Here is a 16,201-nt window from a genome sequence, read left to right as displayed (position 1 = left end):
TGCACTCGCATGATCCGATGGACTTCGGGTGGGAGGATTCAGAGAAGTCTGAGGAACCCTGGGCCATACCTTCCCGCCCCCAGCCAGACCCAGACACACACAGACTTACAAAAGAACACTTGCCCTCTCCTCTCCCCTCCCCCACAGAGATCAAGTCCCTTGCCCCCCCCCAGACATACACACTGACACAGGGTCCAGACTCACACATGTGTGATCGAGTGAGTACACAAATAAACACATATGCTTCTAGTGGGCTTTTGTTGCAACCAAGGACCCACGAGTGAGAGTGGCCAGACAAGTGTAAACCGGTGGAGGGTTAAGAGGAGCAGGAGAGGGGAGCCTGTGGAAGTAGGGCCCATGGTGGGGAGAGGGGGCTGGAGGCAGGGGGAGGGGCCGATGGGGAGGGGGCCTTGGAGGCAGGGGGAGGGGCCGATCGGCGGAGGCTGGGGAGGGAGGGGCCGCGTCCTCTTCGGACTGGGCTGCGAGGGAGCCGCTCGGGGTTTAGGGGAGTCCCCGGGCCCCTGCGCAGGCGCCCCCTTCCCCCGAAGAGCCCGCCTCCGCGGCCCTGCCCCTTGCGGGGCCAGCCGCCGGCAGCTTCCTCCCCGGATACCGGGGAGGGGGCGCCGCCCCCCGGAGCCGCCGCGCCCGGATCTACGTCGCGCCCCGGCCCCGGCCCCCTCCCCCAGGCCCGGCCCCGCCATGCCCCGCTCGGCGGCTCCCCGCAGCCCCCGCCCCCCGTGCACGGGGGGTGCAGGTCGGCCCTAGCGGGCGGCCGGGCGCCGGGGACGCCGGGGTCCGGGCGCCGGGAGCTGCGGCGGGAGGAGGAGGAGGAGGAGGGCAGCAGGCGCGGCGGCGGCGGCGGCGGCGGCGGCGGGATGCAGGGCAGTGGCGGGGCCGCCCCCCCAGGGAGTCCGGGGCCCCCGCGGCCCCCGCGGCCCGGCCGCTTCTCCTGCCACATCGAGGGGGCCCAGGCCCGGCCTGGTGAGTGAGCCGGGCATGGGGTGGGGGGGAACACTCGGGGTTCGGACTGCGGGGGGTGGGGGAACCCGGCAGGTGGCCAGAGAGGGAGGATGGGGGGAGGGGGGGAGGGGGGGCAGACAGATGGGCAGAGGGATGGACAGGTGGGCAAGTGAGCCAGGGGTTCCCTCCCCTACTCTACTCTCTTCTCCCCCTCCTCCTCTCCTCCCCCCCCATCCCCCTGGGGGGCGTCAACTCCTTCATTTTACAGAGGAAGGAAACTGAGACCCTTCGGGGATTCCTGTTCACAAAGAGGTTGGTCCCTACCAGTCACTACAATTTGGATCCTCTGGTCACTGTGGGCAAAGAAAACTTTCAGGACCCATGTGCACCCAGGACCAGGGAGTCAGAGCAGGGGGGACACCCAGGCCCTGGCTTCACTTTTCCTAAAAGAAGCTGGAGACCACAAGCTCAGGGAGAGCAGCTCATATAGAAGTCCATGCTGGAGGGTCAGGGTCCCACAGCAACAGGGATGTGCCCGCTCCTCATGTCCCCATGCCTGGCTCAGACACAGCTGGACTGTTGTTCAGGTGGGGCCCTCCATTGGGGGGGGGGGCAAGGTCTGTGCCATGGGAGAGGGGGGAGTTAAGAGCCTCATCTCTTGCTTGGTGCCAGCATGGGGGAGGGGGAGGGGGAAACGACGGGACTGATAGAGAAACCAATTTAGGCTCCAACCTTTCTTAATGATGAGAATCCAGCAGCTAAGTACAGAGCTGCTTGTCTGTAGTACCAGAGACCCTGTGATCCTGTGGGCCCTCAAGCACATTCCATCAGAACCTGGCCTCTCCCTATGCCAAACCCAGACCCAACTTCCCCATCTCCACCTCTTGTCCAGTGGCCTGAAAGGTAGTAGGAGCCCAGGAAGTGGCAGCTCCTTCCTACCACACTTAGCCTGACCTTGACCAGGGCCCTAGGCCTGTCGAGAGAGCTGGCAAAAAGGCCTTTCCTAGAGGTAGTCTTGAAGGATTAGTGGATTCTGGCTGCCCAGCGGCATTGGGCCAGCCTGGAGCAGAGAGCTGTGCCAAATGGGCTAAACCTGGCCAAAGGAGGTGAGGGTGGAAGGTCTGGCCTAGATCCCAGGGGGCTTCTGCTTCAGGTCCAGAGTTGTCACTAGCATGAAGTTGGAACCTTGAGTGGGGGAGGCTTCAGGGGCAGGGAGGCTGTGGGGTCTGAGCTCAGCCCCCTCCTTGCCTCTTCTCAAGTCTCCAGGCTCCTCATCTGTAAACCAAAGACTTGGACCTAGAGGACCTCTGAGGTCCCTTCCCAGTTCTAACCCAATAGACCTCACCCCAGCTTCTCTGGGTCAGTTTCTCACTATAAAATGATGGTCCCTAAAGGCCCTCCCTCAGTTTCCCTGAGTAACTCTATCTTATTCTAACTTTCAGCTGAGATGCCCTCCACCCTCCACCATTCCCTACAAAGAATCCTCCTTCTCCTTGGCAGAGACAGGGTAGGGGGGGAGGGGAGGGAGGCAGCACTGTAGGAGGGGAGGAAGGGACAGATATCTGCATTTAAATACCTTGCCCCCCAAGGATAAAGCTCTTTCTGTTGGAAAAGGCCACCTGATGAAGATGCTCAGGGCCCTTCAAATTAGGGGATGGGGGAGATGGCTGGCATCCAGGGTATGGGCTATAACCAGCTGCCTAAAGAGCCCCAGATCTGAATTAAGGATATCTGCCTTTGAGCTACTTGGAGAGTGTCAGGCCTAGAGGCCTAAGGGCTACCCAAGTCTTACCTTACCTATCGCAGGTCTTCGGCTGGCCAAACCGGATAAACGTATGAGAGAAGAGACTTTCCAGAGTCGAACAAGGGTTAGGCTTTATTCAGGGTCTTGGTTACATGTGCAGGGTAAATTCTTCCTTAGGAGAGAGGAATCCTCTTCCCAAGGAGGCAAAGATCTTACAGTAAGAGAATGGAAGTGGAAGTGGGAGAGGGGAGAGGGAAGAGGGGCCTTCTGTCCTCTAAGGGCCCCTCAGCGCTAAGAGCGCCTTCAGGCTTTCCTGACCCTACTTAAGCTCTCCCGCCCCATAGTTTGCACCTGAATACCGTGCCTGTTAGACAACAATAGGTGTGCTCGGACTATGGATTAATCTCGAGGGCGGGGATGCTCTTCCCCAGCACATTTCCCAAGGGAAGAGGCGGAAATGCACGAGATAGCCCGATCTCACACCTCAATTCCCTGCTGTTCCCTGGGGGGCCTCATGAGAACTCTAAGGTTTAGAAGTCCTTACCTTTACCTGCCCGAGACTGTCCACATGGAACTGAGCTTACACCCCCAACAGGAGAGCAGATAGAAGAACGTCTTTTCAAGATTTGCAAAGTGCTTTCCTCCCAGGAGCCCTAGAAAGGTCAGCCATGCACATCGGTTTCTCCCCATTATTCAGAGAAGGAGACTGAGGCTCTGATCAGTGAGTGTGGCCAGGACAGGCGAGCACAGACGGGGAAAAGGAGCTTCCCCAGATATGGCTCTGGTCCCAGATTGGGGCTGGCGCCTCCTTTGGCCAGACTCTACAGGTCTCCTCCTCAGGAAACTTCTGTCTAGAGGAAGAGGAGTCTTGGTAGGGGAGAGCAGTTTTGGGGTTTTCTTTGCCTAGCCTGGCAGTCAGGAGATCTGACATGCCTCAGTACCCCCATCTGTCAGCTATGGGGATGTGATGGAACCAGGACAGAGTGTGAGAAACTAGGAAGTGTGCATAAAGGCCACTGACTGCTGTGTGCATGTGTGGAGAGAAGGGATATGTGCTGAAGGGCAGTGCACTAGCCAGAGCTGATTGGCTTCTGGAGGAGGACAGAGGCATGGAAGGAAAAGGGGGAGCACTCCTGAGAAGAGCCTCAGGATGGCCTTCACAGCCCCCTTAGCATTCCCAAAGTGAGCCTCAGGCAGAGCTGGGCCTACACTGGACCAGACTTGGGCCCCTTGGCTTCCCAGCCCCCAGGTCTCCACCATGGGGGAGATGGCGGGAGTGAGCGAGAGCAGCCCAGCCCTCAGGAAGGGGCCAGTTGGGAGGAACACCCAATGGTCAGCATGACCATTGCCACCTCTGAAGGCAGATCCCGCCCCTTGCACAACGACTGGCTTGTTGGTTTCTAGACTTCACAAAGTGATGAGAAAATGATAATGATTCAGACTAAGACGCTCTCGTTTGTTCAGCCATCCTCAACACCTTGTGGACCACAAGCACTGAACACAGGATTTGCCACAATCCTGCCTTTGCTGCTAGCTATGACCTTGGTCAAGTCCCTTTCTCTCTGAGCCTGTTTCCGTCTCTAAAATGAGGGGTTTGTGCTAGATGCTCTCTAAGGTTCCATTCAGTTGAAACGTTTCTTAAGTGCGCTGGGAAGGAGGGGTTGGGGGGAAGAGACTGAGAGGGGAGTCACTGGTTCCCAGACCCTTAAGCCTTGGAGGAAGGAGAGGCTTTGAAGAGATGACAATGAGAATGGTGGGGGTGGGAGGTGGGGGTTGGGAACAGCCTGGCAAAGGCCAGGAGGCAGGAGATGGTCAGGCTCAAGGAATGGTAAATGAGCCAGTTTGACCGGAAGGCTGAGTAATGTTGGAAAAGGTTGGAAAGGGGGCTAGATTGTGGCGGGCTTTCCATCCTGGGCCAAGCAAGGAATGGCTGGATTGGAATGGAGAGGCCCACGGAAGGCCCTGAAGGGTCATCCAGTTGGACATGCACCAGGAGTCTGAGTCTAGGTTTGGGGTCCCTGGGTTTGGTGGCTCATAGGAGTGGGACCATGGTGGGAAGGAACTCAGATTTCCAGCTGGAGTCAAGGGAGCTAAGTCAGCTGGGTAGAGAAGGGTCAGATGCCAGGGACCATCCAGACTGGGCACGAAAGGAAATGAATGTGCCCAGTCCTCAAAGGGCCCGCCCGGTCTTCTGCTTGAGTGCTCAGGTCTGCAAAATGCCCTTTTACCCGTATCTGGAAAGTGAATCAGACCCAAATTTCCCTCTTGGGTACCCAGTCTGTGTCTAGGCCTGGGACTCCAATTACAGCAGCTGGGTGTGCAGGCCCAGTCTCTCTTGTGGAACATCGGGGAAGAAGAGGGAGGGGGAAGGCCTACTGCCAAGTCTGGCTTAGGCTCCTCCCCAACTCTCCAGGAAAAGGGACCCTGTACCTTTAAGTTGCCAAGGTCTGAGTCACCATCCCCACTTTCCATAATGCTTTAGACAGATGTTGAGCTGCAGCTGGCCAGATGTTTGCCTGGTGGGGCTGAGGGGCCCTGGCTGGGGGATGGAAACACCTGTCACTCGGGACCAGGGTGAAGCACTCTCCAAGGCTCCAGGCCACCCCTCTCCTTGAAGGCATCTCTAGAAGGCCCCATTCTGAATGCCATGGTGGGGAGGGGCCTTCCCTGGAAAGATGTGTATGCATTTAGGGGAGTTGCCACCCCACTTTGGCAGGTCACTGGTTTTTTACTTGTCACCCTCCTTCCCTGGTTGGATCAGGGGTTTCGAAAGAGATTGTAGCAAGTCCTTCTGGGGAACAGGCCCTGTTCTAAGACAGCCTTTGTGGGGGCAGAGGGGCAACTGTCACTGCCCTCAAGGGGCTCAGATGAGAAAACTGAGGCTCAGCTGAATTCTCTCAGCAAGATTTTGAGCTGGAAGGACCCTCCCAGGTCCAAGTCCCTGTTCAAGAATTCAGCCGGGGATGGGCATAGAGGGGACACTTTCCCCTCTCTCAGCCTCACCTTCTCTCTCTGTAAAATGAGAAGGTTCAAGTGTGCTCTGATAGGCTATGACCCTGAGGGTCCACCGTACCCAAACATTCCTTAGGCACCAGCTCAGGCGACTCCCCCCAGGCCCTTACTGCCACCAGAACTTTCCTCCTCCTGCCTGACTCCAGCCACAGTACCTGGCACAGAGTGAGCACTGGATAAATGCTCTGCCTCTGTCTGTCTGTCTATCTCTTCTCTTGCTCCCTCCCTCCCCCACTCCCTCTCTCACTCCTGCATGTTTCTTGGATGTGACCACATGCACACTCGGTGGCTATGCCAGTGCCCTCTGTGACTTGGGGTCAGAGGGAGTGTGTGTAATGAGGGCCCCCCTCCATACCCAGAGTCAGTCCCTGAAGCAGCTCTTGGGGGTCAGGCCCTGTCGACTACCCAGTGACCAAACCCCCTCAGAGGGCACATGAAAGAATGGGTGGTCCCCTGCCCCTCAGGGCACAAGAACCCTGGGAGCTGTCCCCACCCCCCCAGCCTACACAGCTGGACAGTGGCCGGAAGCAGGGTTGGTACTCAGGTCCTTTCAGTCTCCCTCAAACCCTCCTTGCCCTGTGTGACAGATAGAAAGATGTCCATCCAAAGACCCCATCGGACCCCTAACCCTTTCCACCCCCACAGGTATGGGGGATGTAGAAGAGAAGAGTCTGGTTAGGGGCGCCCAGGATTTCTGGGGAAAGAGGCCTGCTCCTGCCAGGTTGGGATTCCCATTGCCCCTGCCAGGTGGCTCAGAGCACTAGTGATGGCTTATCAGAAACAGGAAAGGGGGTAGGGAGAGGAGCAAACGCACTTATCAAGCTGGGCACCATGCCAAGGGTTTTACACATGCTATCTTATTTGCTTCTCACAACAACCCAGGGAGTTAGGTGCTAGCTGTATTCCCGTTTTGGAGTTAAGGATACTGAGGCAGACAGAGATGAAGTGACTTGCCCAGAGTCACATAGCCAGGAAGTATGTGAGGCTGGATTTGAACTCGGGTGACACCAGCCCCAATGCCATGGCGCCTCCTAGCTGCCTTCTCATGTGTGACCTCAGACACTTCTTACCTGTGTGACCCTGGGCAAGTCAGTTTCCTTCTCTTGGCCTGAGTTTCCTCATTTGTAAAATGGGGATAAAAATAACACCTCATTTACCTGGCAGATATGAGGTTCAAATGAGAGAACAGCTCTGGGAATGCCAGAGGATACCAGTCACCCCCATTAGAATGGAGCAGCTGGAGGGCAGAGGGGTCCCAGTGGGGACACCACCAGGTTCCTGAGGGCCTAGTGCAGGGCCTTAGCCCCTGGGGCAACAGCTGGACTTCAAGATGAGAAGCCCTTAGTACAGTGCCTTGAATGCAGTAAGTGCTTAATAAATGTGAATTGATTGATAGTTGATTCCTTCCAAGGCCAAGATCACACAGGGAGTAAGCAACTGAGGCAGGATTTAAACCCAAGGCCTGAGACTCCAAAGTTGGAACTTTCTGGCAGCACCAGGCAGTCATAGCAACTCCTAGAGGCAGAGCAGAGCATGGGAGGGTTGACAAAGGACACACACACAAGAAAATAGAATTGAAAGTTACTGAGTGACCTTGGACAAGTCCCTTCCCTCCCCTCTGGGGGCCAGAGGATCTTCTGCTAAAATAGTTGCTTTCTGGAGTCCTGCCCTGACCTAACCCTCCTCACATACCCTGGCAGCTTCTGGGCTAGACCTCATCCTTCCTGCTGAGGAAACTGCCATGGCACCCCATTTTTCTGAAGCAGAGGCCTGCAGCTTTCTCCCTTGCCATGTCTCCTTCCTCAGGTCTTCCCCAGTCTTGGCCCTCTTCTCCTGACCCCTCTTCTCTCTCTGTCTCCCCAGAATGAATCATCCCTCTTGATTTCAGGCCAGGCTTGCAGGAGAATATGTCCCTCCCTCCCAGGCATGGCCAGACCCCATCCTGTCCCACCCTGCCCCTCTCCCCTAGGCCATGTAGATAGAGTCTGAACCTCTGGGACCTTCCCTCCAATGACTGCTCATGAGCACGCTGGGCCTGTAGACTGCTCTGGCCTCCATGGCACCTTCCCCACATTTGGGTTGCTTCCAGGGCTGCTTCCAGGGCCTCGGTTACTTGTCAAGAGTCTCTCCTTGGAACCCAACCCCCAGGGAAGCCCGGGTGAGACTCCCAGTCTCAAACCCTCCCCCTCCAAGAGGCCCCCAGGGCCCAAGCCTCAGGGTGAGTGTGTTTGGAAGGTGGGGATTGGGAGGAAAGAGGAGGAATGAGGGGGAATGGGGACAGGGCCTACCAAGTGCCTGGGGGGGTTACCCCCTTCAATTTGTTTTTCAGTGCCCCCCAAGCCAGCCCACCTGCTGGGCACCCGGCTGGCCCCCCTACTGGAACCTATCCCCCCGGCACCCTCCCGTCCACTCCCTGCAGACCCCAGGCTGACCAGGGCCTCCCAGCCTCGGGCTGAGGCAGGTGGGGGGACCTCAGCTGTGTCCTCCCTGATCGAGAGGTTTGAGAGGTGAGTGGCGAGTGGGGCCAGAGAAGGGCTGCCTATGGGAGTGGGGGAAACAGGTAAGAGTGGGGTAAGTTAGGGGTGACGGCAAAGTTGCTGTTGGGAGGCTGTGGACTCAGGACAAGCTTTTATTTGGCCTGCTCGCTATGCCCTTTCTCCCACATGTGTCTCCCCCTCCAGAGAGCCTGCCATCCTGGTGCCCTCAGAGCTGCCAACAGGCTCAGACTCCAGGGAGGGCTCCCCATGCCTCCTCCTGTCTGCTCCGGGGGAGAAGGTGCCCAACCGAGACAGTGGCATCGGCAGCATCAGCTCACCCTCGACCAATGAAGAGACCTGCTTGGCTAATGCTGGCAACAGTGGCAATGAGGGTGGTGGCACTGAAGCTGCCCCAGGACCCCCCAGTGGCCCACTCCCTGTTGCTCCTCTGCAGCCTTCACAAAGCCCCATGGAGGCAGATAGTGACCTGGATGAGGAAGAAGAGGAAGATGAAGAGGAGGGGAGAGAGGGGCTGCCCAGGCCCAGAATGGAGAGACAGGACTCTTCAGAGGTAGGCAGGGGTCTGGGAGGGGACCCTAGGAAGTAGCCAGAGCTGGAAGGTGAGGAAGCCATGGGAAAACTCAAGGCAGGACAACATGGCCCCTAGTCTGGCCACAGAGGAAAGAAAGCCAGCTCCACTGAACCACAAGGCTCAGCCCATGGGGAGGTCACCTCCACGTACCCACTGAGGCACGGGGCTCAGCCTATGAGGAGGTGAGGTTCCCAGGCAAGGTTTACCTCCATGCCCCCACTGAGGCACAGGGCTCAGCCCATGGGGAGGTCACCTCCACGCACCCACTGAGGTGCGGGACTCAGCCTATGAGGAGGTGAGGTTCCCAGGCAAGGTTCACCTCCACGCCCCCACTGAGGTGCGGGGCTCGGCCCCGTAGGGAGGTCACCTCCGCACCCCTACCGTATCCTCTCCACAGCTAACAGTTCAGCAGAAGGTGTTTCACATTGCCAATGAACTCCTGCAGACTGAAAAGGCTTACGTATCACGGCTGCACCTCCTGGACCAGGTAGCACCCCTCCCCTACTGCCTGCCTAGGGTACACCCTCTGCTCCTGAGGCCACAAGGCCTCTACCTCACAAATGAGGAAACCTTATCATCTCTGGCAGCTTCAAACCTCAGTCCCACAAAGTGAACCTTTCACCACAAACCACCCCAAGGGAGATGGGCTCCTCTAAGCACCCCCCATTCGAATCCTGACCCTTCCAACCTTCTAGCTTAAGCTAGACCCCTGAAGGCAAACCCTAACCTCCCCTGCCCTCTTAATTGAACCCCTAATTCCTCTATCCCCCAAGCTCCAGAGCCTTGGGAGCCCCTTTAACCTGTACCTGACCCTCCTCAACTTCTAATGCCCCAATAACCTCTCTGACTGAGCCACCAGATCCCAGAAGGCCCAACCCAAGCCTGGGCACATCTGCCTCTACACCCTGACAGGTGTTCTGTGCTCGGCTGTTGGAGGAGGCCCGGACCCGAAGTTCCTTCCCAGCTGATGTGGTACATGGTATCTTCTCCAACATCTGCTCTATCTACTGTTTCCACCAGCAATTTCTGCTGCCAGAGCTTGAGAAGCGGATGGAAGAATGGTAAGGAGCCCCCAAGGAAACTGCTCTTGCTCCATCAGGCACTTGATTTTCAGGCAGATAACCTGGGCTTGAATGTTGGTCTGCACAACCTAAAGGCTCTCTGCTTCCTCTTTTGTCAAAAGAGGGGGCTGAGCCAGATGACCTCAGAGGTCCCTCCTGGTTTTGTTCTTCTCAGATCCAAATCACTCCCGTGGCCTCTGTTTCTTCCTATAAAGCATGCGGTTTGGTGGGCTACTAATTCCCAGAATCAAGAGACTCAGGCAGGCTAACTTCTGCCTAAAGATCAGATTAGTGTTTGAAAGGGGAGGAAAAGTAACATCCCCCTCCCTCGTGTTTCTTGTTTCCTCCCACCCCCACAAAGGGACCGGTACCCTCGAATTGGGGACATCCTGCAGAAGCTGGCGCCATTCCTCAAGATGTATGGTGAGTACGTCAAGAACTTTGACAGGGCTGTGGAGCTAGTGAACACGTGGACAGAGCGCTCAGCCCCTTTCAAGGTCATCATCCACGAGGTGCAGGTGAGCAGAGGAGCCCCTGAGATTCTTAGCCCAGAGCTCCTGCACCATGAAGCCCTGCCTGACCCCCAGCCTGACCCATTTTTCCCCAGAAAGAGGAGGCCTGTGGGAACCTAACCCTGCAGCACCACATGCTAGAACCCGTGCAGCGCATTCCCCGGTACGAGCTGCTGCTGAAAGACTATCTGCTCAAGCTTCCTCATGGCTCCCCTGACAGCAAGGATGCAGAGAGTGAGTCTCCTGGCCTGGTGGGAGGCATGAAATGTATTTATTCTCTACAGTGATCACTGAATGGCTACATGGATGATTGACTGCCTGGATTTCTGGGAGTATGAGTTAGTGAATGGATGGATGCATGGATGGATAGATAGATGGATGGGTGGGTAGGTGGGTGGATGGATGGATCAGTGGATGCATGGATGGATCAGTGGATACATGGATGGATAGGTGGATGGATGGATGGATGGATGGGTGGATGGATGGATGGGTGGGTGGATGGATGGATGGATGGATGGATGGATGGATGGATGGATAGGTGGATGGATGGATGCATGGATAGAAGGATGGATGAATGGATGTATGGATGGAAGAGATTCAAGGCTCCATTTGTACTCCACCTTCTTGGTGAAAGCATCCCCTGCCCCAGAGTGACTTGTCCCAATCTGCAGCCCTTGTTTTTGTCTCCTAGAATCATTGGAGTTGATCGCTACTGCAGCTGAGCATTCCAATGCTGCCATACGCAAGATGGTGAGGCTCTATGGGTCCCCCAGGCTGTCCTGGAATGGGTGTGGGGAGATATTCAGGGGAGAGGCCTCACCCTGTCTGTTCTGTCCTGGCCCTGCAACTCCCCAGGAGAGAATGCACAAACTCCTAAAGGTCTATGAGTTGCTTGGAGGGGAGGAAGATATTGTCAGTCCTGCGAATGAGCTCATCAAGGAGGGTCACATCCTCAAGCTATCTGCCAAGAATGGGACCACTCAGGATCGGTACCTCATCCTGGTAAGGGTGACAGCCAGGGCCCAGCAGGGGGCTGGGTACTGAGGAAGATCACCTCCTTCCTACCCTTCTTCCTCTACACGCTTCCTCTCTTTGCCTCCCAGTTCAACGACCGCTTACTGTACTGTGTCCCCAAACTCCGACTCCTGGGACAGAAATTCAGTGTGCGCGCCTGCATAGATGTAGATGGCCTTGAGGTGGGTTCCAGTAGGAAGTGACCTGAGTCATCAGGGGGATTTGGGTTGGGTTCGCTGAGGGGGAGAGAAAGTTGGATGGCTGGGCGGATAGATGGATGCCTGCTGGAGTTGGTGGGGAGGGTTGTCACGACATTCTCCATCTCTTCCACCAGCTGAAGGAAAGTTCCAACCTGAACCTGCCCCGAACCTTCCTGGTGTCCGGAAAGCAGCGTTCTCTGGAGCTTCAGGCCAGGTACTTTCTGACCCTGGGATGGGAAACTCCACAATGGCCCTTCTTGGTTCCCGATGGGACGATGGGCTGTCAAAAGGCTTGTCTGCTCCCAGCCGTTCATTCCCCATGAAGTAAATGATTCAGTTCCTCAAATGTTTGTGCAACACCTCTGATTTTGTGGGGCTAGAGGTGAAGGGCAGCCCTGACTCTGAGTGGACAGCTGAGTACCCACCGAGCTCTTGTCTCTCCCTCTCCATGGAGAAATTGGATCTGCCAGAGCCAGGCATGGGCTGAGCACATAAAGGCCATGAGGTGTAATGGCGACAGAGGTGACCCCAGACCGTGACATCTACCCATGGTGCAGCTTCACCTCATTTGGCAAGGGAGCAGATTATCCCTTGTTATTGCAAATGAGCTTTTCCTGTTTGGTTTCTTTCAGGACTGAGGAGGAGAAGAAGGATTGGATCCAGGTAATGAGTTGCCTGGGCAGCTCTGGCTCCTGGCAGCTGGGGCGAAGCTTGGCCTGGCTCAGGAAAATGTCAACCCTAGGCAGCATGATAAACGGGAGAGACCAGAGAGAAGAGGGGTGGGGGGAGGGAGGCCACAAGACCTTGGACCCTCTCACTTCATCCAACTTCTCACTTTGTTGGGGCTCTTTCTTAATTCTGTCCTTCCCTCTCACTGCAACTCTCCTTTGGCACAAAGAACAAGAGTTAGGCCAAAGCAATAGGCGCCATATGCAGCACTCAGCCCCACAACTTCTCTAATGAGAGGAGTGTTTACCCTGTCATTCTAGAAAGGGGGAAACTGAGGCCTAGAGGGGTAGGTCCCCAGGGACCCACAACGGGTCAGTGGCAGGACTGAGAGTTGATCCTGACTTTCGTGGCTTACATAGGGTTCTTTTTGCTGCATGAAGACTATTCATTCCCAGAAATCCAGGCTATGATTCCCTATGTGACCATGGGCAAAACCCTTCTCCACCTTCCCCTCTACAGAGAGAGAGAGAGAGAGAGAGAGAGAGAGAGAGAGAGAGAGAGAGAGAGAGAGAGGGAGAGTGCTTGAAGGTGGGGGTAGGGAGCAAGACTGACCTCTCAATGGGGCCCCAAATTCTTATGAGGAAGAAGCCTCCTTCCATATCTATGTAGTCAAAGCACTTTCTGGGAGGAGATGAGGATCTCACCTCTGACCTCTTATCTCTGAGTTCCAATCCCCCTTGTCAGGCCATCCACACCACCCTCATGAAACATGAGCGCACACTGGAGACCTTCCGACTGTTTAACTCAGCTCACCGAGAAGAGGATGAGCCACCCCCTAGCTCACCGGTAATGAGTGGGAATGGCTGGTTGCCATTCCATTCCCCCTCTCCTCTCCCTTTCTCACAGTGGAGGAAATCTTAGGCCCACCTAGGCAGCAAGTTGGCCAAGGCCTCCCAGTGAGGTATCATTGGGGGAGTAGCCTGCAGTGACACCTTGGGAAGACTGGTGACAGCAGGTCGTATTTGGGATCAGTTTAGCAAGAATCAAGTGCCTGAGAAGGAGCCTGGGAGATGTAGGCTGGAGTCGGACTATGGAGAGCCTTGAATGCCAAGCTCAGAACTCATACATCTATTTGGTTAGAAGCAGGAGGAGACCAAGTAAGAGGCTAGAACAGGGCAGGGAGGGCCATAATCTTGGGAGTGGAGAGCCTCACTGGGGGCTGGCATTCCCCCCAGAATGTGGACCTTGGGAAGCGTGCCCCAACACCCATCCGAGAGAAGGAGGTGACAATGTGTATGTGCTGCCAGGAACCCTTCAATCCTATCACCAAACGGAGGCACCACTGTAAAGCCTGTGGCCATGTGAGTATGGGCCAGGCCCGACACGCTGTTGGTGGACATGGTTCTGGAGATCCAACCTCTGGAGGAGGGAAGCAGGTGGAGCTGCTCAGGCTGGTGCCCCCCGACCCTCTTGGCTTGGCCTCTTCTGTTTTGTTTCTCTCTTCTCACATACACTTTGTTCTTCCTCTCCTTTCCTGGCCTAGCCTCCCCCCACCGCCTCCCCTTTCCTGGGCTGTCCTTTCCCCCAACGTTGACTTCCCCTCAGTAGGCTAAGGGCCCTGACCACTGGTCTTTCCTGGCCTGGCTTCCAGGTTGTGTGCGGCAAGTGCTCCGAGTTCCGGGCCCGACTGGTCTATGACAACAACCGCTCTAATCGAGTGTGCCTAGATTGCTACACGGCCTTGCGAGGGGCCCAGGGACCCAGTCCAAGCGCAGGGCAGAACACACCCCAACGGAGACGCTCCATCCTAGAGGTGAGCTGTTAGTCCTGGGTCCCGGGGAAGGGAGCCAGCTTGGCCATTCCTTCAGGCTCTGACCATAACCCTGGCTTCCTTCCCGGCCCAGAAACAGGCATCAGTGGCTGCTGAGAACAGTCTCGTTTGCAGCTTCATGTACTACATGGAGAAAGGTGCCAAGGGCTGGCACAAGGCCTGGTTTGTGGTCCCTGAGAGTGAACCCCTTGTCCTCTATATCTACGGAGCCCCTCAGGTAACTGCTACTTCTCGCTCCTCTCCCCTCTGCCCTGGTCCAGTGCCCGTCTTTCCTCCTTCGGGGTCAAAGCCCTTCTCTCCCTGGGCTGCCTTAGTTCCTCTCTCTGGGAATGAGGGGGGGAAGTGTCCCTCCTTTGTCAGCACTCCTTTTCTCTTTCTCATCCCCCGCCCCAGTCTCAACGCTCCTCTTTTTCCTCTGCTCTTTTATCTTCCTCATCTTTCTCTCCTGTCAGACCTAGGAGAGAGGGAATGGAGGAAGAGCACACACAGGGATACAGGCCAAATTAGTCCAGGAATGCTTTCCAAGAAGAGTTGGGCCTCTGCTCAATAAAAGTATTAGTACAAAAGTAGCAGAGGGCCAAGAAACAAGGAATTGTTAGGGCCAGACTGGAAGAATAGGCCTTGAAAGTCAGGCTGAATCTTGACTAACTCCTACAAAATCTTGGAGTATAATGAGGGAGCGATGCCAGGACAGGAGGGCTTCTCTGAGGCCACACTCACTCATCTGTCTGACTTGTCTTGCCCAGGATGTGAAGGCCCAGCGCAGCCTGCCCCTTATTGGCTTTGAGGTGGGGGCCCCAGAGGCCAATGAGCACAAGGAGAGGCGCCATGTCTTCAAGATCACCCAGAGTCACCTGGCCTGGTACTTTAGCCCAGAGACTGAGGAGCTTCAGAAGCGGTGGATGGATGTGTTAGCCAGAGCTGGGCGGGGGGATGAGCTCCAGGCAGGGTCTTCCATTCTTGAGTCCAGAGAGCAGGATGAAAATGCTGCTGCTGCAGCAGCCACCTCAGCAATGGTAGTAGGCCTGGGCCCAGAGCTGGAAGCCCCTCCTTCTACATCCAAGCAAGGACCCCAGGGCTGAGCACCAGCCCTTGGCAAGCTGCTTGCCCCTTGTTACTTGAACTCCGGATCATGGGCACATTTGATCCTGTTATGTATGGGGTTTGCTCTTCAACATTTTAGCCAAATGTGAGGGTTTTGTTTTTGTAATTTCCAACCTCATGTTTGTTTTTCACTTGGGGTGGGGTGGTTTATAAAGAAAAAAAGCCCTACCCTCCCCATCTCCTACCCACCTAAGTAAAAGGCCTCAGCTGTGCTGTGACTTTGGGCAGGCTGCATGCCCCATGGGCCTGTTTCCCCATTTGTAAAATGGGCAAGTTGGCTGACTCTCCAAGGTCTCTTCCAACTCTGACCTGTGGTGCTAAGTCCCTGTCTCTGGGCTTCTTTGCCTTTCTTTACAATGGTTGATCTTCCAACTGTTCCCCAGCTTTTACACTCATGGTCCTCTCTCTGGGCCTCAATTTTGCCATCTATAAAATGGGCCCTGGGGAGAACTAAATGGCTTCTCAACTTGAATCCTTAAAAAGGTACATTTTTGATTCAGACCTGTTCTGCCCCCAGTCCCAGATCAGCCATTTACTGTGACCTTCGATTTTTGGCCTTGTTTCTCCTACACCAAGGCTCTGATCTGAATTCCCTTTTCTCCCCAAGCCTCAATCCCTTCATCTGTAAAATGACGGGCTTGGTTGGACCAGATGGTCTCTCAAGTCTCCTCTCTTGGTCTGATTTTCATCTCCAAAAAAGTGAAGTGGGAGGAAGCCCTAACTTGGCCAATACTTCTCCCTCCTTGCATGCAGCTAGGACTGGAAGGCCTTTTAGCATCTCCTCTCCGCACCCCCCACCCCCCACCCCCAGTGGCAGGACCACTACACCAGATAACAGCAGGGCTTTGGGGGACTAGGAAAAGGAGATACAGCTGGATGTTTTGTTTTAATGGAAAAATACAGTTTGGGTTGCAGTTCCAAGGAAGCCTGATTACTGTGTGTTAACCTGTCTGAGTGAGGCCAATAGCTTGGTCGCCCAAAGCAGAACCAGAGCCCTTAGAGGAAAAGGAGATGGAGTTGGCGGG

General features: G+C 55.8%; 1 protein-coding gene across 1 annotated transcript; it reads left to right on the top strand.

Moving 5' to 3' along the window:
• The first annotated feature begins 842 nt into the window (after positions 1–842).
• FGD1 (FYVE, RhoGEF and PH domain containing 1) lies at positions 843–16,097 on the top strand. The gene is made up of 18 exons (XM_072626270.1): positions 843–981; positions 7,806–7,934; positions 8,046–8,223; positions 8,398–8,764; positions 9,183–9,272; positions 9,698–9,846; positions 10,208–10,364; positions 10,454–10,592; positions 11,050–11,108; positions 11,214–11,360; positions 11,462–11,554; positions 11,707–11,786; positions 12,205–12,235; positions 12,986–13,087; positions 13,477–13,602; positions 13,893–14,054; positions 14,146–14,289; positions 14,819–16,097. The coding sequence occupies exons 1-18, from the start codon at positions 876–878 to the stop codon at positions 15,152–15,154; spliced, it is 2,595 nt and encodes an 864-aa protein (XP_072482371.1). The 5' UTR covers positions 843–875; the 3' UTR covers positions 15,155–16,097.
• Positions 16,098–16,201: the final 104 nt, after the last annotated feature.

The sequence above is a fragment of the Notamacropus eugenii genome, chromosome X, assembly GCF_028372415.1.
Source record: "Notamacropus eugenii isolate mMacEug1 chromosome X, mMacEug1.pri_v2, whole genome shotgun sequence".
Lineage (NCBI taxonomy): Eukaryota > Metazoa > Chordata > Mammalia > Diprotodontia > Macropodidae > Notamacropus > Notamacropus eugenii.
The sequence above is the reverse complement of the archived record's forward strand: the minus strand, read 5'-3'. Positions and strand labels throughout refer to the sequence as shown.

Excerpts from the sequence above, each read along its gene's own strand:
- FGD1 (XM_072626270.1), top strand. The coding sequence starts at position 876 with ATGCAGGGCAGTGGCGGGGCCGCCCCCCCAGGGAGTCCGGGGCCCCCG. Across the intron at positions 8,224-8,397 it reads CTGATCGAGAGGTTTGAGAG|AGAGCCTGCCATCCTGGTGC; the intron begins GTGAGTGGCGAG and ends CTCCCCCTCCAG. Across the intron at positions 11,361-11,461 it reads AGGATCGGTACCTCATCCTG|TTCAACGACCGCTTACTGTA; the intron begins GTAAGGGTGACA and ends TTTGCCTCCCAG.